Source organism: Platichthys flesus, chromosome 16 (genome assembly GCF_949316205.1).
Source record: "Platichthys flesus chromosome 16, fPlaFle2.1, whole genome shotgun sequence".
NCBI lineage: Eukaryota > Metazoa > Chordata > Actinopteri > Pleuronectiformes > Pleuronectidae > Platichthys > Platichthys flesus.
In genome coordinates, this window is record NC_084960.1 from 1444276 (window position 1) to 1467851 (window position 23576).

The 23576-nt window shown below is 46.4% G+C and overlaps 2 protein-coding genes across 10 annotated transcripts in view; one reads left to right on the top strand and one right to left on the bottom strand.

Annotated features, from left to right (window-relative positions):
• The window catches only part of caskin1 (CASK interacting protein 1), a 58562-nt gene extending 53812 nt beyond the window's left edge, over window positions 1-4750 (top strand). For 6 of the 7 annotated variants that reach the window (XM_062407526.1, XM_062407531.1, XM_062407527.1 and 3 more), the window contains 3 exons: window positions 322-1030; window positions 1151-1676; window positions 2083-4750. In XM_062407526.1, coding sequence (XP_062263510.1) covers window positions 322-1030; window positions 1151-1676; window positions 2083-2179 — 1332 coding nt within the window. In that variant the 3' untranslated portion in view covers window positions 2180-4750. The remainder of the gene's footprint in view (window positions 1-321; window positions 1031-1150; window positions 1677-2082) is intronic. The other variant, XM_062407529.1, reaches the window with a different exon arrangement.
• Window positions 4751-6409: 1659 nt separating this feature from the next.
• traf7 (TNF receptor-associated factor 7) lies at window positions 6410-17652 on the bottom strand. Of its 3 annotated transcripts, none has more exons than XM_062408058.1 (22): window positions 17553-17652; window positions 15066-15241; window positions 14852-14904; window positions 14657-14727; window positions 14380-14496; window positions 14114-14206; window positions 13989-14022; window positions 13682-13904; window positions 13425-13559; window positions 13248-13343; window positions 13016-13137; window positions 12468-12556; window positions 12322-12370; window positions 11954-12081; window positions 11357-11439; window positions 11197-11236; window positions 10987-11103; window positions 10220-10342; window positions 9134-9253; window positions 8907-9038; window positions 8617-8736; window positions 6410-8324 (listed from the first exon to the last, which is right to left on the bottom strand). In XM_062408058.1, the coding sequence occupies exons 3-22, from the start codon at window positions 14901-14903 to the stop codon at window positions 8310-8312; spliced, it is 1959 nt and encodes a 652-aa protein (XP_062264042.1). In that variant the 5' UTR covers window position 14904; window positions 15066-15241; window positions 17553-17652; the 3' UTR covers window positions 6410-8309. The 3 variants fall into 3 exon arrangements, with proteins under 3 accessions (XP_062264042.1, XP_062264043.1, XP_062264040.1); XM_062408059.1 differs by having other exon boundaries at window positions 12483-12556; window positions 14852-14907; XM_062408056.1 differs by having other exon boundaries at window positions 14852-14907.
• Window positions 17653-23576: the final 5924 nt, after the last annotated feature.

Consider the following 23576-nt stretch of genomic DNA (forward strand, 5'->3'; position numbering starts at 1 on the left):
CTATCTATCTATCTATCTATCTATCTATCCTTCTATCCTTCTATCGTTCTATCCTTCTATCTATCTATCTATCTATCGTTCTATCGTCTATCCTTCTATCCTTCTATCCTTCTATCTTTTCTATCGTTCTATCTATCTATCCTTCTATCTATCTATCTATCTGTCTATCTATTGATTGAATGTGCTAACGTGCTAAATAGCGTGATCTAATGTGCTTCCTGTAACGTTGTGTTAGTTTTATCGATGTTTTCCATTTATCAATGTTTTTGTGTATTTGTGCAACAATCACCCCTTGCCACGAATATATGAATTTTCCGTTAGTGTGTATTTTGTGTTTGTCTGCAGGGCGACGGCGAGGGGGGTCCCCAGGGAGACGGTGGCTACGCCCAGGAGGACGTCGCCGGCGTTGAGGCCACGGCGACTTTCAAGCGCCGGCCGCGCGGCTCCAAGCCCCCCCACCCCAACGGCTCGGACTTCACCCTCCAGGAGTCGTCCACCGTCAAGCGGAGACCGAAGAGCCGCGACAAGGAGCCCGAAGGCTACGCAGAGCTGGCTGCCGCTAACGGAGAGCCGGTGGAAGCTGGGTCGCCGAACACCTCGCAGCCGGTGCCTTACCAGAACGGCACTGCCACCATGAAGCGCCGCCCGGTTCCCGGTGGCCAGGATGCTGGAGTGACGGAGCAACCCCAACCCCATCCTCAACCCCAACCCAACCATCAACCTCAACCGCATCATCAACCCCATCATCAACCCCATCATCAACCGCAGCCTCAACCCAACCATCAACCTCAACCTCAACCGCAAAATCAGCCCCAACCTCAACCCCAGCCGCCGGTGACGGCTGCTCCTCGCAGGGACAGTGTGGACCAAGCAGCTCCATTGGTCAATGAAGTCGTTCTGCAGAGGAAACCCAAGCCGCCGGTTTCCCCTAAGCCTGTAGTGGGTCAGATGAAGAGAGGACCACAGACGCCCCCCCAGCCTACCAACAAGAGGGTTCCGCTGCCAGGCCCTGGCACACCAGGAAGCCCAGGTACGTACAGAGTGTTATTGTGTGTCTGCGTCAGGTGTGGGTGAGAACACCGGGGGGGGGGGATCGTCAGGGGGAAGCTCTGGTAACTCTTTGTCTCTTTCTCTCTCTCTCTCTCTTTAGTGGAAGGGAAGAAGATTCCTCCACCGGTCTCGCCGAAACCAGTGCCCCCGCCCACGGCGCCCAAACCGTCCAAGCTCATCCACTCCATGACCAGCCCCCCCTCCCCGACCCCAATCCCAGCCCCATTCAAGCAGCACTCTGTGGTGACCCGGCAGACCAGCTCGCCCCCGTCCTTCCTCCCCTCCAACACCCCCAGTCCCCCGAACGCCAAACCCACAAGCCCGTTATGCCAGAGCCCCCACACGCCGCAGACCCCCACCACGCCACTGACCCCCCTGACGCCCCAGACGCCCCAGACTCCGGCTACTCCCAGCCCCACCCCGCCGCCCGTCAAGCCCCCTCGGTCCTCCATCGGGGGGGTGTCTGTGGACAGTGGGATGGTCGGCGGTGGGGTGACGGCGCCGGCGGCTGCGACATCACCGGACTTCTGTGTGGATTCTCTGGTGCATCAGAAGCTGGAGGAGACCAGTGCGTCGCTGGCCGCGGCTCTGCGGGCGGTGGAGGATAAGATACTGCGGCAAGAAGAGTAAGTAACACACACACACACACACACATATACACACAACACACTACACAAATAGTCCTGCATCCTCACAGGGTGAAGACATGTAGCTTTAGCATCATATCCTTTGTTTAGGCTTCAAGATTTGTTGTTCTTATTTTGTATTTTCTTTTATTTAGTATTCACAGCGACGTCAGTTTGCTACAAATGAGAAGCAACGTGTGTTTGAAACAAGTGATTAATTATTTTAGCAGGATTATTCGAAAACTACTTATTGAATAGAAATATGGACGATCAGCCTCAACGATGGTAAATCTGCTATTGGTGTTAACTAGATATGAACAGCAACAAACAGTGAGCAGTGTGAGATGACAAACCCAGATCTTAAGGTTGTGTGTGTGTGTGTGTGTGTGTGTGTGTGTGTGTGTAGCTCTGTGGCTGAGCAGAAGACCACAGTCAGTATCCTGGACGACATCGGCAGCATGTTCGATGACCTGGCCGACCAGCTGGACGCCATGTTGGAGTAACCACAGACACCGGTCAGCAAGTCTCCACCGCAACGCTGCAGCACCGACGAAAAGCCTCTCTCTCTCTCTCTCTCTCTCTCTCTCTCTTTCTCTCTCTCTCTCTCTCTCTCTCTCTCTCTCTTTCTCTCTCTCTTTCTCTCTCTCCTTCTGTTCATCCACTCTCCCCTGCAGTCGTCCATCCCTCGCTGCTCTGGAATAACCTCGTTCATCCTCCTCTTCCTCTCGTCTCGGTGCAACCGGCCTGGACGGTACGTGGCAGCGAGAGAGAGAGAGAGAGAGACACTTAAAGAGAGCAGGTTAAAAAAAAGACCAAAAAACGACTAATGGGGGAGAGAAAATAAAAAAAATGGAGAGACAAAGAAGAAGAAAATGGCGGAGACTGCGTTTATGAACTCCTCCGCGTGGACTCGAACAAACAAACTAAACTAATAGTGATTGAAAAACCAACTGTGTAATGAATCATAGTGTGGTATGTGTACATTCTAAGCATGGAGAGTTTATATCTACTGAAAAAGTCCTGCATTAGCACACTAATATATAATATACCGATAAATATGAATCTCTAGCTCTTTGATTTGATGTCTTGGTTCTGTGTGAAATGGTGACCTCTGGTGTTGTGACGATGTAAATGAATTGGTGGATTTTTTTTTTATCTGTGACCAAAATGAGACTATTCAGCTCCCAAAGTGTGCGTGTTTGTGTGTGTGTGAGTGTGTGCGCGCGTGTGCATGCATGTGTGTGTGTGTGTGTGATGGGGATTGTTTAAAATGTGTTGAGTTTGTGGGTCGTCAGAATTTCATGATTTCAGAATCCAGTTTCCTGTCCTGGCTGCGTCCATCGTCATCGTCACCTTCAACACACTCACTCACACACAGAAGAAGCACAATGACCCATGCAGCCAGCTCGCACACACACACAGACACACACAGTTGCACACACAGGAGCCTGCACAATATAAACTCTAACGAGAGACGAGAGGAAACAGCAGGATGTCCTGGAAAGCAGATGTTACGTGTTGTAGATAAACCTCTGGAAATGGTTTCAGGATGCAGTTGAAAGAGTTTTTAGTAAAACGAGGCTGAGGCTCGGGGTCAAAGGTCAGATCAGGCTCAGTCGGTCCGAACTCCCCCCCCCCGCACAAAACAAACACAAGCACCAGAGGCCGAGACGAGGCCGACGAGCCCAGACTCACTGGAAAAAAAACACACAACAAGGGCAAAGCAACAAACTTCAGGTTCCAACATCCCACATTCACATTATTTTTTAAAAGCCTTATCATTCCAGAATTAGTGATTCTAACATGTGAGTTAAAAATCCAAATGATTTCCAAATATCCTTTAAGCAGGGATGCACTGATACAATTCAATGTGTCTTTAAAAAAAAATGTCAGTTTGTGTCTTTTCCACAAAATATTAAATTATCATGTGAAGAATTAGAACGAAAACATCGTGGCCCTCGTTAGAAAAATCTGAATCCGTCAGATTCTTCAGGCTTCATAGATTAGTAACATCTGGAAATGTACGTGATGCTTTCAAATGATATTTTATGAAAGGAAGCATAAATAAAAAGAACCCGCCCCAGAGCAGAACCTTGTGGAACTCCATGACTAACTTTTGCGTGATTAAACAGAAGCAAAAATACAGAATTTTCCACTGATTCTGTTCCAGGATGTACTCCGTCCTCGAACCAGCTGTTAACATCTGCATCAGTGTTAACATCTGTATCAGGCTCACATCAGTGCATCTCTTCTTTCAGACTCTGCATCAAATCATAACTTTCACAGAAACAAGTGTTCGATTCCTGATTTCATTTCATTTCTCCAGGATGTAAAAGAAAGAAAAAAAATACACACTGGCCGAAACCCTTCCTGACACATCAGCTGACACCCCCCCCCTCCCCCCACTCTCTCTCCACCGCCCAGCCCCTGCTGCCATGACAATCTACATCCCCCCCCCCCCCACCCACCATCCTCTTCAGGCATCACCATGGTTACTCCAGTGTAAAAAAGAACCCGGTGTTAAGATGGAGCGAGCGGCGGGATGTGTGTTCGCCCCCCCCGCCCCCCCGCCCGTTAACGAGATCTCAGCTTCACAGTCCCACAGCGGCAACACTCCGTATATTAACGATTACGACTTCAGAGAATAGCTGTGGTATTTAAATTATGATCAAATAGAGATTATATATATATGGATATTTGCAAAAAAACGGTGTATTTATGATGTGTGTGTCCTCCTGAAGACTATTTTTCAAAGTAAACAATCTAATCTGAGTGTTGAATCCGTTCGCTTCTCCATGCGTCAGTGGTTCCACGCCGACAAGTCGCCGCAGGAAGTCGGGATATTTCCAGGAAGCTTTTTTTATTGTCATTAATATTTTTTGTTATGTTTTGTTCCCTCTGCCTACGTGTGTACGTGTGTCCAGCCGGATGTGGCAAAGTGTAAAATGCAAGCGATTCTTGTTGTATAATTTTGGAGTTGTTTTTCAAATGCAACATTCTGTTTTTCTTTGAAACATGTGCCTTGCTTTGTGATTTTGGTCTGACTAAAATACAGTAGATGGGTATGTACAACATGTGGGGTCCTTCTCTGTGTTACTTCATTCTTTAAAAGTCATGAAACGAGAGTCAGCGCCCCGGAGTCGAACCAACGACCGGTCACATCGTGGGAAATGTGGTCTCCATCTTTGTTTCGGAGTTATTGAGTTGAATAATGAACACAGTGAAGCTGACCTTTGACCTCTTAGATATAAAACACCTTCACATAGCTAGCTTGTTCCCGATGTAATGAGAATCCCTGCAGACGTTCCTGAGAGGTCGCAGTAACCTTGACCTCTGACCTTTCCCGGAAAAGCTCAACTCATCCTCAGGTCTGCGTGAACGCTTCAGCTCGATTTAAAGACTTTCCTGAAATATCACGTTATAATCTCTCAGCTGTCATCTGTGCAGAACAGGACACTTTCAAATCAGTTATTTAAACAAACCCAATAATCTACAGCGACACATTGTCCCCCACTAAGACCAGTGACCAGACACAGACCTGTACAGAGTCTCCTCCAGTGGATTGGACCTGGACCAGTCGGCTGCTTCTCTCATGTCTCACTCGGTAAACACCACAGACTGTAAATGAAGATGGACGACGAGTCTTCACTTCCTTCACTCTACAAATATGACTTTTCATCCTGGTTTTATATAATACCAGTTTAAGTTAGCAGTGAACAAGTGATCATATTTCCCCAGATATCGATTTATGTCTAATAATTGAAATTAAATTGATTAAAACATCCTTTAATACTAAACATCTAATTCCTCTTATGATGTTTGAAATTTAACTGACGCAAATCAGGACAATTCTGACTTTAAAGGTCAAATTTCATTGGTGTTTTAAAAAATTCTGGCCTCAAAATATTCACAGATTTGCCAAATAATCCACAAAGTTTAAGTTTATCTTGTTTTTGGTGCATGAGTCACCATGACTCAATTAAATCAACAAGTCGTCTCTTCTCCTGCTTCCTGTTCTCAACGAGGACGCCTCTCCTGCTGCAGGCGTTATTTAGAAGTGTGTCTGTGTGTGTCTGTGTGTGTGTGGTGTGTGCGTTGGTGGGGGGTCATGTCAGGTGAAACCGACAGATGGTGAAAAGACACAGATGGTCAAACACGTTGTGGAGCAAAAAGTGGTTCATGTGTTTTATTTAAATGGACGGTGTGTGAGTGTTCCAGAAGCCGAGTGTGTTACGTGTTGCTCTGCTGCTGACTGTGTGAAGCCTGTGTGTGTCTGTGTGTGTGTGGACTGTGGTGTGCATGCAGTGAATGCATCTTATGGCCGTCTGCTCTGAATAAATAAATGTTATATACAAACTGTTGTTGCGTTGTGACATCTGATGGAATCACGACAGTTCTCACAGCTACGTGTCAGTGACCAGCGACTTGAGGCCCTGCAGCCTGACATCATCTCTACAGTCAATATGAATATTAATCGTTCATGTCACACTTCAATATTTCATATTTTAAAATAGAAAACAGGATGAATCAACAACAAAGAGACAACTGGATAAAACTCTTTTGTCTGCTTCTTAAAAAGTAAACTCTACTTTTGTATACCTCCGACCACCAGTGCAGTTCTCATCTCTATAACTTTGTTTTCATTGCGACCTTTGACCTCCGACCTCTGAAACACCATTCAGCATAAGAAGCAGCTGAAGTTGAACCGGTGAAATAAATCAGATCAACACTGATCAAAGTGTACAACAGTTTTATTGATCAATGACCAACTCAGGCTTAACATGGTTACAAGTTTACAAGAAATCACTGACACTGACCAGTGAGTGAACTCTCTCTCTTCCCTCCCCCCCGCCCCCCATCTCCCAGGCTACAGGAAGTGGCGTCCAGATGTGTGTTGAAATGAAAACATAATACTCCTGAACATCTGTAATCACCGGCGGCCTTCACCTCGTCGAGCGCTACAGTCCGAACGCGTCCGGGGAGATCCGGGAGATCCGGGAGAGAAATATGAATCGTTACAGTCTCTCTTAGCTTCTCATCCACACGTATGGCACTCATTGAAACACACACACACCCATGTACACAACAACAGACACATACATGCACACTAACTCCTCCTCCTCACCGCCGGTCTCTCTGGTGACTCATTCTGGTGACGGGCACATGTCCAGACTCGGCACGTTACCTTTACACAACTGTACAAGTGTCGCGTGGCTCTGGATACAGAGCTGCTCTGGATACAGCTCTATCATGGCACTAATATAAAACTCAGTAAATCTATAGATCTGTCATTCTCTCTAAAGTCTTCGCTTATTATTCAAAGGAGTTTTGGTAAAGGCTGGTTTCACAAAACTGAACTGGGCGACGGAAATATTGATATGGAAGAGAAAAGTGAAGTGAAGAGACAAACAGTGTTTCTCTGGAAAGGACTCGATGCTTGTTATTAAAGCTCCAGCTGCTCTGCTCTGAACCAACAGAGGACAAATCACTTCACATCTGTCAGATACAAACTTACACATCTGTACTTTTTGAGTTCTGCTCTGTTTACGTTTCGCACAATGAGATTTCACACAAAGTCAAAGCAGAGGTGTGAACAGATGTGAAGTTTGCATCAGTTGAACCAGGCGGCACAAATCACGACCGGGTCTCAAATCCCTGTGACATCATCACACAGCGCCACAGGCTGAGAGGTCAGAGTCAGGTGAGTGACAGCGGGGGTTACTGCTGACTCGTCTGTTTCCCTCCGGCGATGAATAAAAACTTTAATTAAAAATAATGACAAGCAGAAAGAAACGGGAACAAAAGGATTTTGTCTTTTACGTTTAATATTAATATTAAAGTGAGAGCAGCTGGCGACCGAGATTCAGTCCTACAATCACTGGCTGACCTGTATACGTGTTGTCTAATACAGGACTTTGAAGCAGGCACCTTTGAGCCCCCCATCCCCCCCCGTCTAGGGTCCTTCAGATTGTCTGGGTCGGGGTCGATCACCCCCGACACATTAAGTCACTGTTCACTTTAATTTCAGCATAAAACTGCTGCTACTTCATTTGCATCAAATAACCTGGTCACAGCTCGGATGGCGTCTGTGAACTCGTCAGTGAACTCGTCTGTGAACTCGTCTGTGAACTCGTCTGTGAACTCGTCTGTGATTGGGCGGCGACGCTCTGTGTTTGTGAAACCAGCCGTTACACGCGTGTGGATAGTTTACATTAGGCATCGTCAGTACAGTTCTTAAATGGCAGGTGTATCTGCAGGAAGCAGACAGGACCGACTGCTACCCACAATCCTCTCTGCTTCCTGCTCTGATTACAGCGCTCATTCAGATTTGGCGCAGTGCGTTGCAACCGTTAAGGCAGCTCCTCTTGTTTTGCCCCATAATGCACCAGGGTCACAGAGAGCGTGAGCTGCGATCCTGAAGGTCGGGGGTCGACGCGTGGGACTGTTTGACGTTTTAAAAGCAACACTTAGTAAAATAGTTCCAATGCAGCTTGGTGGTGGTGGGGGGGGGGGGGGTACTGTTGGTCTGCGGCTGTTAAATCACAATCAAAGAAACGGGCGTGGACGAGGAAACCTCACGGAAACTTTGATGGGATGTGAAGTCTGAGCTCAGCTGTGGAGCCAGATGTTCATCTAGCAGGTCCACACCTGAGAGGGACACACAGAGGAGAGTCCAGTTTACAGATCCAGCAGAATGGAAACTCATCAACACAACTCATCACAAAGTAAAAGCATTCAAACTTACAATCACACACTTTTAAGGGATATTAATGTGTTTCTACGTGCTTTTATTGTGAAATATTATAACACTAAGAGGGTCTGTTTCTGTTTTAAAACAACAAAATGTTAAATGGATGTTTATTTGACGGGTGGGTGTGAAGAACGGGACAGTGAACGTGGAGACGACAACAGGAAACAGACACACAACAATCTGTCGCACCTTGACGGTGCTGTCGACGGCTCCGGAGAAGAGGCGCCCCCTGGAGACAGCCAGAGCCGTTACACTGCCCTGGTGCCTGAGCAGAGTCTGGGTGCAGATCATGTTATCCATGCTCCACACCTACACAACACGGAAACAACAGCTTAGTATACACAATCGTACAAACTTCTTTCCTTTGCATTCCAGCACACATATCTGGATGAATAAAACTTTGCTCTGTAAACATGAATACAAATGGAATATTAACAGCACAATTGACTTGTGTGGATATTGTGTGTGTCTGTCCTCACCCTGAGGGAACGATCATAGGAGGCGCTGAACACTTTGGTCTGGTCGGGGGTGGCGATGACAGCGAGAGCATAAACAGTTCCCACGTGACCTGTGAGGGTCCGCACCTGCTCTTTAGACTCAATGTCCCAGACCTGGAGAGGAGAGAGACGCACCTTCATCATCATCATCATCAAGTTCAAACGAGGAGAGGGCAGGTGTGTGTGTGTGTGTCCTCCATGTCTCTTACGTGGATGAGGTTTTCGTAGGTTCCACAGACGATGTGGTGGTTGGTGACGGCGATGGAGTAGACACTGCCCCCGCTGGTCTGGAGGACGTGGACACACTCCAGAGAGCGGATGTCCCAGATCTGAGAGAGAGACGGAAAGAGGAGGACGGTGAAAACCACGTTTCAGTGTCCATTGCCTGAGCAACAGTTTCCAGAAGTTTCAACTGGCCAATCACAAGGTAGCAACGAGACGTCATCAACCCGACCAAACCCGACCCGTCCTTCCTGTCTCTCTTTATTTAGACGGTTCAACAAATGCAAAATTAACTAATTTACAGAACCAACAATCTATGAGAAGCATTCAAACACTAATCAAACTTGTTAATAATTGAAAATACCAAATTAGAGAAGTTAATTTCTTCTGTATCCAAGGACTGAACCGTCCTCCAGGAGCTGTGGACGAGCTCTGTGTTGAAGTTACATAATTGCTGAAATATTCTAAGGGACATTTTTCACTGAATATTGGCAGCAGTTGTCACAGTCATTTCTGTGGCAAATCATTTTCTAAACGCCTCCTCTCCACTAACGGCTGACTGGAGACCGACTGAGTCGCTTATAGGCCTCATAACAAAAAGAGCTCAGAAGAATTCATCTTCGCTTTCATCTCAGAGTCGTCCACAGACGTCCCTCGTTCCCACAGCCCGACCCGCTCTCCATCTCGCTAGAGCGTCCCTGAGGTGCTCATTAGTACCCAGCTCCAGACGGACACACACACCGACACAGACACAAAGACACACACACAGACGGACACAAAGAGTCTCTCTACAACGAGACGGTACGAAGATGGTGAAACTCAGACAGAGACAAAATGACATTTTTATGAAGAGAAACAAATTACTGGCCATAATAGATGCAATGAGTTTCAACTGCTCACACACACACGCACACGCACACAGAATATGACGAATAACAATTGGTTTGGAAATGTAACACACGACTGGTTCCAGTTGCTGCAACGCAAACTTCCCCAAAACCAAATAAAGAAATGTCCGAGCTTCCACTGTGATCTAAACTCTGTATTACTAACAGCATGAAAGGTCCACTCACCTTGATGGTTTGGTATGAGCCGCTGTACAAGTGGTTCTGGGAGGCCACCAGTGCTCTGACCCAGTGATTCAGACCAGTTAGTTCCTTCTTCAGTTTCAGCTCTGTGCCCACGATGTCCCACACCTGTAGACAGCAATAACGTTCATCACAAGTTTGTGACTTTGACTCACAAACTCTTATCAGTTCATCTTTGACTTTAAGTAAATGTTTGTTTTCAAGTTAAAGTTCTTCTTGAAACCTTTTCAACACTTGACTCATAAAGTGTGTTGCAGTAACTCACCACAATCATGAAATCACAATGTAAGATAAAATAGGAAGCTATACTTTTCAACAATTGCACAATCATGGAAAGACACAAAGATGCGCACACACACTGCACAGAGCTGAGCTGGAGCGGAAACACAACAGTTCATAATGTCACTGAGCAGATGGTAGAAGGGGGGGGCCCCGTGTGAGAGAGAACTGACAACACACAGCATCATAATCGTCCTCACTCACTCGTGTGTACCCATGGTCACAAAGAAGAGGCTCCAGCCGTCCCTCCTCCGGCTGGAGACACAATTACACTTATCTTCTAACTCAATATTCATTTTCCTGGAGGTCACTGCTGATCAGGGGTCAGGGTTGAAGATGTGGCCAGTTCTCTTGCCATAGTTTTTAATGTTTTTATGATCGTTGGTGCAGAATAAGCCGGTGTTCATCCAAAAAGCTTTGAAAACGAAGAAACAACACAACACACACTCGGTGCTGCATCATGTGATCTGTACCTTAATGGCCTTGAGGGAGCCGCTGAACAACATGTTGTGGGAGGAGACAAGTGTACACACTGGGTTGTCATGGGCCCGGATAGTGTTGACTTTCTGCAGGGTCTGGATGTCCCACACCTACGAGAGACACGCAGCCGTGAGACCAGAAACCACACAAGACAAAACCATTCTCAACATCTCAAAGAAGAAGGAGAAGTGGACGTTACTCACGATGATGGTGCAGTCCGCAGAGCCACTGTACAGACGGTTTCTATCGAGACAGAAAACAGCAGAGTCATGCTTTGAAGAGGGGGCGTCGCTATTCTCAGTCGATGTGAATTATACAATCAAAGTTTGAGTGTGTTGTTGTGCATGTGTGTATTTTATTTACCCCTGGATACACAGAGCCAACACAATGCCATCGTGGCCCTCAAGGGTTTTCTGACACTTGTAGGTGGTGCATGTGTCCCACACCTGAGGGGACGAGGACATTCAGTCATTTTGTGTTCTACTAACACTTGCGTATGTACAATATAAATAAATTAGTATTTCTAATACAGGGTTGTGGGCAGGAGTAATCAGAATCATTCAGGATGTGGGCGGGTGACAATGAGTTGGGACTGAAAATAGCACTGCTTCATAGAACAAACAAAGACACACACACACACACACACACACACACACACACACACACACACACACACACACACACACACACACACACACACACACACACACACACACACACACACACACACACACACACACACACACACACACACACACACACACACACACACACATTTAGTGTTTGGAAATGATTCTTTAAATTAAAACCTTCAGTTTTAATCTCTGTACATACTAAGACGCCTGAAAACACATATCATGTGACCACTCACGTACACTGGGTGTTCATGAAATAATCAAGAAATATTAGTTTTTATTGTAACTGCCAGTCAAACCATGACATTGTGTGCGTTTGTGTTACCTTGATGGTCTTATCTGAGGATCCAGAAAAGAGCAAGTCCCCAGTGGAGTAAACACAAAGGCACCACACGGGACCCTGGTGGCCCACAAACGTCCCCTTGCACTTGAAGATCTGCTGGGGGTCATATGCTACACAGGGGCACAGAGATGGGAAAGATTGATTCATTGGAAACTACAGGATGGTCGAGGATGTGAAGTACAGAGGAGGGAGAGTGGGGTGGGTGAGGAACAGCCAGGGGAGACAGTCAGAGTCAAATCAGCACAACTACGATGTTGAAATCAAGTTTCTTCAGGTTCTTGGCCAGAATCAACCAAACGTCTTCCTCCACTGAGGTGAAGAGAGATCAGGACCGACGAGCAGATACTTACAGCCCAGGATTCCCATGTTGAGCCGGGCGTTGATGTGAGACAACTCATCCTGCAAAGACACAGAAGAACAATCTGAAGTATTTCCTTCACACACATCTGTACACATTTGGTTTCCTGATTCAGATTTTACTGTCGCATATACACACATTTATCCCCCTTACGTTGAGCATGGAGGCATCTCTACGAAACTCCATCAGGTCCTCGCTCAGCTTACTCTGGTTCTCATCCAACACATCTGAAAAACACACAGGGAAAGAAAAATGATTCAATATTTGTATTCATAAAGCAAAATGTGTAGTGCTCTGTCAAGATGAGTTGATGTTTGAGTGATTGTGAATAGAGAGAATATTTCCTCTGTCATTCCTGAAAGAAGAGGTCCAGCCGGTCTCTACTTGAAAACCACTAAATCACTACAACAGAATGAATCACCACGTGTGGCTGCAGGGGGCGCTGTTGCTCAGTGAACGTTATAGTTTATAGTGTTGCTTTAAAGTCTGACCATGAACAGACCATCAACACGACATAACAACCTGTCCCTATCATTCAAGACATCTCTTCTAGAGTGAGTATGAATTGATTGGGTGAAATATAAATTTGATATTAAAGAAACGAGAACCCACATAATTAAGAAAACATTTATATACACAAGTAACTGCAACTTGTTTAAGAAGGTAAAACAAAGATTGAATCTTACCAAACTTGAGCTCCATGTTCTTCTCCAGCTGATCTAACTTCTCCGATAGTTTGCCCAGCATGGAGCGCAGGAAAGCAATGTCCTGGTCCTTCTGGGACAGAGTCAGCTGCATCTCGTGGAACCTAACAGGGTCAAAGGTGGGAGATCGAATACAGATCAGAGATTCTCAGTTCTTCAGATACAAATACAGTGTAAAGTGTTTATCACAACCAATAGCTTCAGGTCTCCTCACCTGTCGTCAGTTTGCTGCAGGAACTCTTTCAGCCCCTCAAATTTACACACCTCCAGATGTGTTTCATACGTGTCCTGGTTACCGATGAACGTACAGCTGTCCCAGACGAGGAGAGTCAAATTAGTGAAAAGTAGAAGAGGGGAAACAAAAAACAATTTCTACCAAGTGGTGACTTACCCATATTTGGAGTGTGGACATTTGATGTGCTCACATTCTTTGAGGTGAGCCTCCAGGTTCATGGTGAGCAGCGGGGGGCAGGAGGGGTTGTTGGGACAGCGGACTGGCCTGTAGTCACAACTGGCCTCATGTTCTCTGTAGAGACACAGAGAGTTAGGATGGAGGGAATAAGGGTCAGTAAAAGCATTGCAAATAGTTTCTTCAGCCATTCTGCATTCATAGGAAAGCAGCAGGGATCCATCATCCTCAGTTCTTACTTCCGTGTGGTCAGTTTAATGGTGAAGGGGCATCCCAGTGGGTCCACTTCATACGGGCCAGGCTTCCCGGCCACTGTGGGATTGGAGGCCGTGGCCCCCCCTGCTCCGCTTGCTGTGGCCCTGCAGCCGTATTTACAGTGGATGAAGAGTTCTCCTATCTGCTCGGCCACTGCAATGTTGTTTACCACCACTGTGAGCTTAGCTGCGTCCACTGGGCACTTGTCTGTGAGGGGAACCAACACGAGGGTGAGTTTTCAATACACAACACTTCTACGTATTAAAGTTATTCATGTCACATGTCTCTCACCTGAAGTCAAGGCACATCGTCTGCAGAAGGTGTGCTGAGGAAGGAGGGAAAACAGGCGGAGTGTCTTTTTTAAATAATATTTTGTTGTCCTTATTAATAAGAATAACTTGATTTACTTAACTTACCCCACACGTTGTGATGACTGGGTCTTTAAAGACACTGCAGCAGAGCTGACAGCACAGTTTCACTGACGGCTGTTCAGCAAACACCTGGGACTCCTGCACAGACACACAAATGTGTTACTATAATCAGTTTGTTGTGTGTGTGTGTGTGTGTGTCTTCATACATTCATTAATGTGATAGTGGGCATATGTTTATGATGACTGTCATATACAAAAGTCTCAGACTTTATGTTGTACTGTCTACAAAATGTTTGCACCGGGTGAGATACCGTGTCGTCCTCCTCTTCGTGAAGAGAGAATGTGGAGCGCAGGGACATGTTGGACTCGGAATGGAGAGACCGGATTGAGATGGCTGAATCAGACCGCCGAGGAGTTCCGATGAGAGGCTGAGGGGACGGGAGGAGGCAGTAGAAAGAAGAAGAGGTTCAACAATAAATACACAAAAGGAATAAGTGCTTACACCCCCAGCTCATCTAAATGTATCAGCTTGAGTTTGCAAAGGTATTAGGACGGAGTGGAAAAACATAAAATCCTAAATGTATGTACCATTCCATCGTCATCATCGCGAGGGGAGTAGGTGAGAGTGCTGGAGGAGGAGGGCGTTCTTCTGTGCTGTGCTGAAAACAGGAAGGCAAGTTCACCAGCGTGAATTACAGAATTATGTCTCTTAGGCAAACACAGAAAAAATGAAATCCCGAGGACCAAAGAGCTTTGAGAAGAGAGAGGACGATGGCGTGTCACCTTTCGCTCCAGCAGCCACGGCTGAGAAGGTCGGGCCAAACGACGCCTCCATCCTGCTGCGACGGAACGAGGGACCGGCAAGAGAAAGATCATGGAGTTAAACTAAAAACAGTTTTTGACAATATTAGAAATTGCACAAGAAATATGACACACGTCAAACGTTTAGTATGGTTTTATTGAAAGTCTCTCTCCTGTCAACAAGATTGTCTCTCACCACGCTGCTGCAGTCTGCGGGGGGGTAGAAGGGCTGCCGGGGCTGGCTGCTGTGAAGGCAGCTGCTACTGCTGCTTCTTCTTCTTCTCTGGAGTATTGATTGTAGTGAGACGTCTTCCAACCCAGAGCATGCACACGTTCACGAGGAATCACTAGCAGCCAGTTGAACAGCTATGCCTGGTAAGAGCAAAGAGGAATGAAGGCATTAGTGACGACAAAAGTCAACTACAACTATTTAGATTCTCCTCTGAGCAACACAGCTGGAGCCTGAAAGAAAACAGGTTGAACACATTATGTTCTCCGTATGTCGGGTTTATGTATTAACAGAGAAAAACACACACCCACACACATGGCCAAAGAATTATTGGCAAACGTCAGCAGGGACAATGCAGCTCAAAGCCTCGATGATAAGAATCAATGCAGTGAGAAATAAGTGCCTTGTGGAGATTTCACAGTTGAGTGACTCTTATTGAATGAAGGTTTGACCCACTTCACTGGCTGCAGGTTCAACAACACAATCAAACATCATGTCTCCCCAGAACTTGCTGCAAAGGAGAAAAGTCTTCTTGAAGGATTTTCGTGGTATCTGGTTTTTATCAAAGTCTAAATCTTTGGTATCATGACAACGGCACAACACACCGATGCTTTCAGCCAAGTTAATCCTCCAGAGACAAGAACACAGCTGGAACAGCCAGAGAGAAACACTCAACAGCTGTGAGTGTGAGGAGAGCAGCCCGCTCTCATCAACGTGATTCAAGTGACCAACAGCTGCAGATGGAAGGAGCTTATCCAGAGCTCACTACGGGTCTTTCCTAACTCCTTACTGCCTCTTCTTCACTTCTTTCCTTGACCTTGTGATGTCATCCCACATGGGTCAAGGAATAGCGGTGAAAAAATAAGGAGATTATTTGGACTTTTCCACCACAGATTAAACACTGATGTAAACACAAAGGTATGCGGACTGTCAGCTCATATTGTAACAGGCTGTGAAACTATCCAGGATCACTAATCTGCTCCGAGCAGCGTCCCTGTGATGGGGTGATGACTCTCGCTCCTCTGCCCCTCTCACCAGGGCCTTCATGTTGTTTTTAATCTGTACGAATGTCTTCCTGTGTCATTTCAATCCCAGTACTCTCGCCATGTTTTGGTTAATGATAGTTTTTATCTCCGCTTCGCTTAATGCTTCTTGTATGTCGATTACCGATCGTGTTAATGACTGCTCAGCAAATAAATCTGCCTCCTCGTTGCTTCCTACTCCCACGTGAGCAGGAAGCCAGAAGAAGGAGATAGTCAACCGTCTCTGATGTAATCGGAGGAGCAGATGAAACATTTCTTAGATAACATTTTGTCCGCCTGAGGATTCTATTGACTTAAAGGGATTGTTCACAGAAAAATGAAAATGCACTCATCATCTACTCGCCACTACGATGAAGAGGTGGGTGAAGTGTTTGAGTCCAGTAGAACACTTCTGGGGTTTCAGGGGTAAACAGCGTTGCACCCAATACAACTGCTTCTGTGGTGTCATCCAAGTGTCCAGCAGCCCCGACATTCCAGTTCTTCCAAATGGCCGCTGCCGGAACTAGAGAGGCTACCGTGCACGCCCTTTGGCGAGGGCTTGTGTGCCGGTGAACGCGGTGCTGAGGAGGATATCAGAGGACATCAAGGCTAAGAACCTGGTGTGAATGAAGCCACTTCGAGTCTAATTGGACTGTCGGGGCTAACGACCGCTCAGCTGACACCACAGGAGTATTTCGTTTTTCTTTCTGTTGTTTTTTAGCGTTTGAAGAATTGGTCACTGTACTTGGCTGCAACGCTGTTCACCCCCGAGACTCCATTGGCACAGTGGTGATTAGTTATTGAGAGTGTTTTCATTTTGGGGTGGAACTATCCCTTTAAGAGTGGCGATTGCTGACACGCTGTCGGATGAGATGATGATGACCTCACTAACCTGGTCACAGGCAACAGCACGGACACACATACAGTTGTGTAAACTGACAGGAGGTCTGTGACTCGTCCTGTCAGTGTTGTGTCGGTCTACGTCCCTGTCTGTGCTCACAGGGGATATTCCCGTAAAGAGGAGCCAGAAGAGGGGGGCGGGACACACACACACACAACACACACACACACGGAAACACACAACACACACACACACACACACACACACAACACACAGAGAAACACACAAAGTTTCACACTGACAGCTCGATGGCTTAGCGTTCAAACATGCTAACGCGGAAGCCTTGACACGTTAGCCGCTGTCAACGCTAACATGCTAACGACAGCGCTTCCTGTCAGTCGTGTCAACAACCGGTCAGAACTGCGGTAACTAGCAAGCTAAAGTAGCGGCTATGCTAGCTGAAGTTAGCCGCTCGTTAGCTGTTGTGTTGGCGGTCGCAGCTCCTCGCGGCCCCCCGCCCCGCAGCGGCGGATCCTCCCCGGGGATCCTCGTCCACCGACCCCACAGGTTTCAGCTCAGTTTCGGACTCACCATTATTTTTTGTGCGACAGCGCAGCTCCACCGCTGCGGACGAATTCCTCAAATCTCCCCTTCGCTCTGGCTCTGCCGCGGTGCACTTTGGGTACTGCAGTAGAGAGCGCGCGGCTGTCCGTGTGAGGACCCCCGGCGAGGGACTACGCTACCCACAATGCACCGCGTCGCCGTTAGTAAACACCGCAAAACGACTGCGGAACGCGCGATTCACGAACGGGTCCACGTCCTCCACGCTGCCGCGCCGGTATTGGCTCTTGCAGCCACCGGAGACCTCACGCGACCATCACCGTCACGTTTGTACGGTGAACGCACGTGCACGGTGGTGTGATGGAGAGAGACACCTGCAGAGAGAGAGAGATAGAGAGACAGACAGAGAGACAGATAGAGAGAGAGATACAGAGAGAGACACAGACAGACAGACAGACAGACAGACAGACAGACAGATAGAGAAAGAGAGAGAGAGAGAGAGATAGAGAGAGAAAGAGAGAGAAAGATACAGAGAGAGACAGAGCCAGACAGAGCCAGACAGACAGACAGACAGACAGACAGAAAGACAGAGACAGATAGAGAAAGAGAGAGAGAGAGAGATACAGAGAGAGACAGAGCCAGACAGAGACAGACAGACAGACAGACAGAAAGACAGAGACAGATAGAGAAAGAGAGAGAGAGAGAGAGAGAGAGATACAGAGAGAGACAGAGCTAGACAGACACACAGACAGACAGAGAGACACTGAGAGACAGATAGACAGACAGAGAGCGAGAGAGGCAGAGAGACAGAGGGACGGAGGGAGACAGACAGAGAGGGAGAGAGAGAGAGAGGGCGGAGAGACAGACAGAGAGGGAGAGAGAGAGGGACAGACAGACAGACAGAAAGACACTGAGAGACAGATAGACAGACAGAGAGCGAGAGAGAGAGACAGACAGTCAGACAGACAGAGGGATGGAGAGAGACACCTGCAGAGAGAGAGAGGCTGAGACAGACAGACAGACAGAGAGCGAGAGAGGGCGGAGAGACAGAGGGACGGAGGGAGACAGACAGACAGAGAGACAGAGAGAGACAGAGAGAGACAGAGAGACAGACAGTCAGACAGACAGAGGGATGGAGAGAGAGAGAGAGCGAGATAGGCTGAGACAGACAGACAGACAGAGAGCGAGAGGGCAGAGAGACAGAGAGGGAGAGAGACAGAGACAGAGACAGAGAGACATAATAATAATATAACAACTGCCTTTTCTAGAAGAAATAAGACAGTATGTGATATTAGGTGTTGATCTTAATAAACATCTGGATCTGGTGGATTCATATGAGGTTTCATAAGAGAACTGTTGGGTCTTGGTGGAGGTGTACCAGGTATCAGCTGAAACAATAATAATACTTATTATTTATAATCCTATTAAGCCTGGACTGATATCAGCGAATGACGAGAATAGTGTGAAGGTGTGTGTGTGTGTGTGCAAGTATCAAGGAGCTGTCTGAAAGAAAAACTTCTAAGAAGGATCCAACAACCTGCTTCGAACAAAATAGAACAGAATATGATTGAGTAGAGCTTTACTGTCCAACAAAGAACAACAACATGAGGTCAGAGAATCATCAAAACAACAACGACAGACACAGAGTCATAGAAACAACCAACAACATAAAACAACATCAAATAAAACAATGGAACATGTGAGAGTAAATACACTTTTGTGTTCTTTTGTGCGACACCTTGCTGTCACCAGAAGAGGGCGCTGCCTATCTAGATGTAGTCAGAAACACCGTCCTCCTCTGATAGCTGGAGAAAAGGGCTTAAAATGATATAAATATTTATCTATAATAAATTAAAATGCATCAACTAACACAGCTAATAGATCATGTGATGGACCTGCTGGTGATTTCACAGTTCAGTGATTTGCATGTGTCACAATTGGAGAATCACAGGTGTAATTTTTCATTTTACATATAAAGTGTCAAACTACAGCAGTAGAGTAAAAGTACTGACTGAAACAATCCATGTTAGATAAACACCACATTTAGATCCTCGTGCACGTTAATGAAGCCCTGGAGACGTGAGTGGGAACCTGGTTTTCTCAGCAGTGTGATGTACAGTGTGTGTGTGTGTGTGGGGGGGGGGGGGGGGGTGGATCTTTTATCACCACACATGGAGCTGGTACGTGAACAGATGCCCACATGCAAGAGAGAGGGAGCTGGAAATAGAAAGACAGGAATACCAGTAATGCTGTAATGCAGCCATGAATAAGAGATGGTTTCAATGCAGCTTTGTTGGCGTGTGCACACAAACACACAAACGCACACACACAAGCACACACACAGCTCCATTAAAGGAAGCGCAGGCCATTAGTAGTTTTATCTTCTTTGTATGGGACAGCGCTGAAATAGAGTCCCATCTCCATCCACCCCAGGACACACTCAGACGCACACAGGCAGACACACAACCTCCTCTTGTGCGACGCTGATGTTTTGGACGACACACTGTTGACATGTTTGTTCGGATGTCGATCACAACAGAGAGGGATTCAGCTTCATTTTTCATTTAGAAAAAGTCTTGGTGCTAATTCGACCTCTCCAACATCTTACGGTGTGTGTGTGTGTGTGTGTGTGTGTGTGTGTGTTGGTGTGTGGGGGAGTGTTTGTGTAAGTGTCCTTGAATGTGTCGTTACCAAATGTTTAATTTTGTCACCTCGAGTCTTCATTCACAAAACCTCTGTGCAGACGAGCCTGCCTGTAACAGCTGACAGCCACAGAGCTTTGTCCTCCTGTCTCTCAGTGTCTCTACTGTCTTATCGGGACCAACTGCGTGGACTCTGTGGATGAACTCTGAGATTTAAGTGATTTGATGTTTTCTGTTTTTATGAGAACACAAAGCTCGGAGCAAGATGAACATTAACTGGATTAACTTTAGAATCTGAAAGAGGAATCTTCCTCCTCCACTCAAAGTATAAGGTTAAAATGTGCTACAATATATTATGAAAAGATAGATAGAATATCTATTCATGTCAGCGAGCAGTAAACAAATATAAAAAAATAATTGAAAACTATTTGAAAATCAAACAAATTGAATATTAGTTGTTGCATCCAAATACCTAAATACTTGTGTTACTACACTGGTGCGTGACTGTCACCAAGCACAAGTGAAAACAAAGAATACACACAACCAACACACACACAAACACACACACACATATATGCACACACTTGACCTGGATAGAGACAACAGGGTGCCCCCCCCCCCCCCCCCCCGCTCCATTGACTCGGTCCATTAGGGGCCAAAGTACAGCTGAGCCACAAAGAGACGCACACTGGATTACACAGAGACAGCACAGGCACATATAAAGGAGTCTGTGTGTGTCTGTGTGTGTCTGTGAGTGTCTGTGTGTTGGGAGTGGGGGGGTGGAGGGGAGGTAAAGACAGCAGGATTTAATCAATTTTCATACAGGTTACATTTGTGTAAATACATTAAGAGCTGGATTCTATCTCATCTGGTCATATTTTTAGAAACGTAAAGCTGAGGTTTCTGATCCGAGCTTCCATCTGAGATCTGCGTTATGAATTAATGATCAGTGCTGAGTAAGACCCCGTCTCTAAGTGCTGCTCACATCCCCATCCCCGCTGCCCCATCCGTGTGTGTCTGTCTGTGTGTGTGTGTGTGTGTGTGTGTGTGTGTGTGTGTGTGTGTGTGTGTGCTTTCTGGTGTTAAATACGCTCCACCTTTCTGCACGCGAGCTGAGGCGATTAATCCTGCGCCGGCCGAGGATTGATGGTTAAATCTGAGCTGCAACCTTTTCCCAGCGGTTATAGAAACAAAGTGGTTCCGCTGACGTTGAAGCTCTGAAAAAAAAAAACAAGTGGAGGCTGAGACGGGATCCAGATGAAAACACGTGAAGCTTCTTTGGGAATTTCAAGAGAACGGCTCTGAGGATTTGATCAAAGCCAATCGCTCTCCCAACACAGTTACACAACAATGATTCATCTCATTGGAAGTGAGAAGCAGAAAGAGGAAGAGATGTTTAATTAGGCAGCGTCGGAACCAACAAGGGAAAAGAAAACTTCAGCTCCATTGACAATCCAGTGAAAACATTAAGCTCCTTATAACCCAAAGAGAGTAAGACTCCAACTTTCCTCTTAAAGGAAAGGTTTCATATCTTTAAAATATACAAAAGGTAACATGTAAATATGAAGACTTGAAATCTTATGTAAAGATGGACGACATGACAGCTCCAAAAAGTGAAGCCAGAGCATCTCTCGCAGAATAACTCACACATCCCGCCTCCTCCATGTTAGTGGATGGGACATGGACCTAAATAATCAAGGCAAAATACCCACTAAACAAACTGACGCATTTCTACAGATACAAATCTACATCTATCTATAAATCCCTCTGTAGATCCCTCTGGTGGCTCTCCAGATCTCTAACCCAGCGTTAGCACATCTGTTCTGTCCATGGTTTCTGAATTTAGATCAGAATCAGGACCCTGAACTTTGGTGCCCAAGGAAAAACAGGCATACAGAGCCTCATGTGTGTCTGCTCTGTTGTGTAGTAGAAGTGTGCGTCCAATCACACTGGTGTAGACATTGTTCTACCCCTGCATCATGTCAGAGGAAAAGACCCTAAATAATGAATGGATGTTTGAGGCTACCTTCTATCTGATGGAGCCTCAGTCGTCCACTCCCACCACATCACGTCCATGATGTCGTTACGTGCAATCTCTGGCCACATTCACACAGAGAGCTGTAATCTAATCTAATCCGGACCCTCTTTACTGTGAGAGTTCATCAAACACATCACAACATAAACGACATCAGAGTAATGGGGGGGGGGGGGGGGGGAATTCCTGGATTTAAAACCTGACAGCTCGTCAGAAGCCTCACGACAGAAGGTGTTTCCAGAACCTTCTGGCGTGAAAACAACCCCCCCCCCCAACTGGCGTTAGTACATGTGTATGTTTTACATACACATGTACATGTACATGTCTTCTCTCTCAGTTATTTTGATCAATTAACACGGAGTTTATCTGTATGAACTCGATGTGTCAACACTTTCCAGTCTCTGCACGTCTTGAAGGTTTTTTTCCAGGACAGCTGAACAGCCAATTTCCCGGTGAGTTCACACCTTCTTTGTAGGGGGGGGGGGGGGGTGGACCGCTTCTGCTCCCAGCATGCACTCTGGCTCCGGGAGCAAAGTGATAGCAGGTTCAGGGATTCACCATCCAATGGAAAACGTCTATTTCTCCCCGGGGGGACTTCGAAGAATGTCGGAGCGTGACCCGGAGACGTGGAGACGACCGAGTCCCCGTCCAGCCAGCGTCCTGGTGTCTCCACTGTCTGAGACACTCACAGCTCTGGAGTCTGTGAAGAGGAGAGAGGAAGGTAACTGCTTCCTCAGCTCTTCAGTGAAACGTGTCCAGCTTTAACCTCTGGACATTAATATACAGATTTTAATTCATTTGATCTTGTCTTCACATCTCCCAGTCCTGTTTCAGCATCTTCTATTTATTGTGATTATATTCAAGTCTTCTGAGTCCAGGACATCTCGTCACATCCAGAGACTTCAGATCTGAGACCTGTTTTCTGTCTTATATTACACAACAACTGCTGACAGCTGCTGAACACAAATCAGTTGTCTGGACTCGTGTCTGAGCAGCAGTGAGCTGATGGTCAGGAGACGATACCAGAGGAACTACTGCTGTGCTCTGAATGAAAATATGAAGACAGGAAAGATGCAGCCGCCTCTGAAGTCGTTTCTCTTTCTCTATTTAAAGGAATAATCCATGTGATCAGGGTTCTTAAAAGTGTAACTCCTGAAATTAATTTTTTTGTGTTTCTTTCCTCTCGTGTGTTATTAATTTTATTGTGAATGAAAAAGTTCTGCAACTTTAAATAGGCCAAAGTCACAGAAAACACTTAAGCTCCAGAAACATCTCGTCAGTCGTCCAGACCAGCTTCTGCATCATACACATCTTAATCTTCATATTGCCCTAGAAACTGCCTTCTATATAGTATGTCTATTGTTATGCTATTAAGGG

Coding starts and splice junctions, on each gene's coding strand:
- traf7 (XM_062408058.1), bottom strand. CDS start 14,903: ATGGAGGCGTCGTTTGGCCCGACCTTCTCAGCCGTGGCTGCTGGAGCG. Junction 11,440..11,953: donor CCTCAGATAAGACCATCAAG/GTAACACAAACG, acceptor TCGTCCCCTCAG/GTGTGGGACACATGCACCAC. Junction 9,039..9,133: donor CCTACGAAAACCTCATCCAC/GTAAGAGACATG, acceptor TCTCCTCTCCAG/GTCTGGGACATTGAGTCTAA.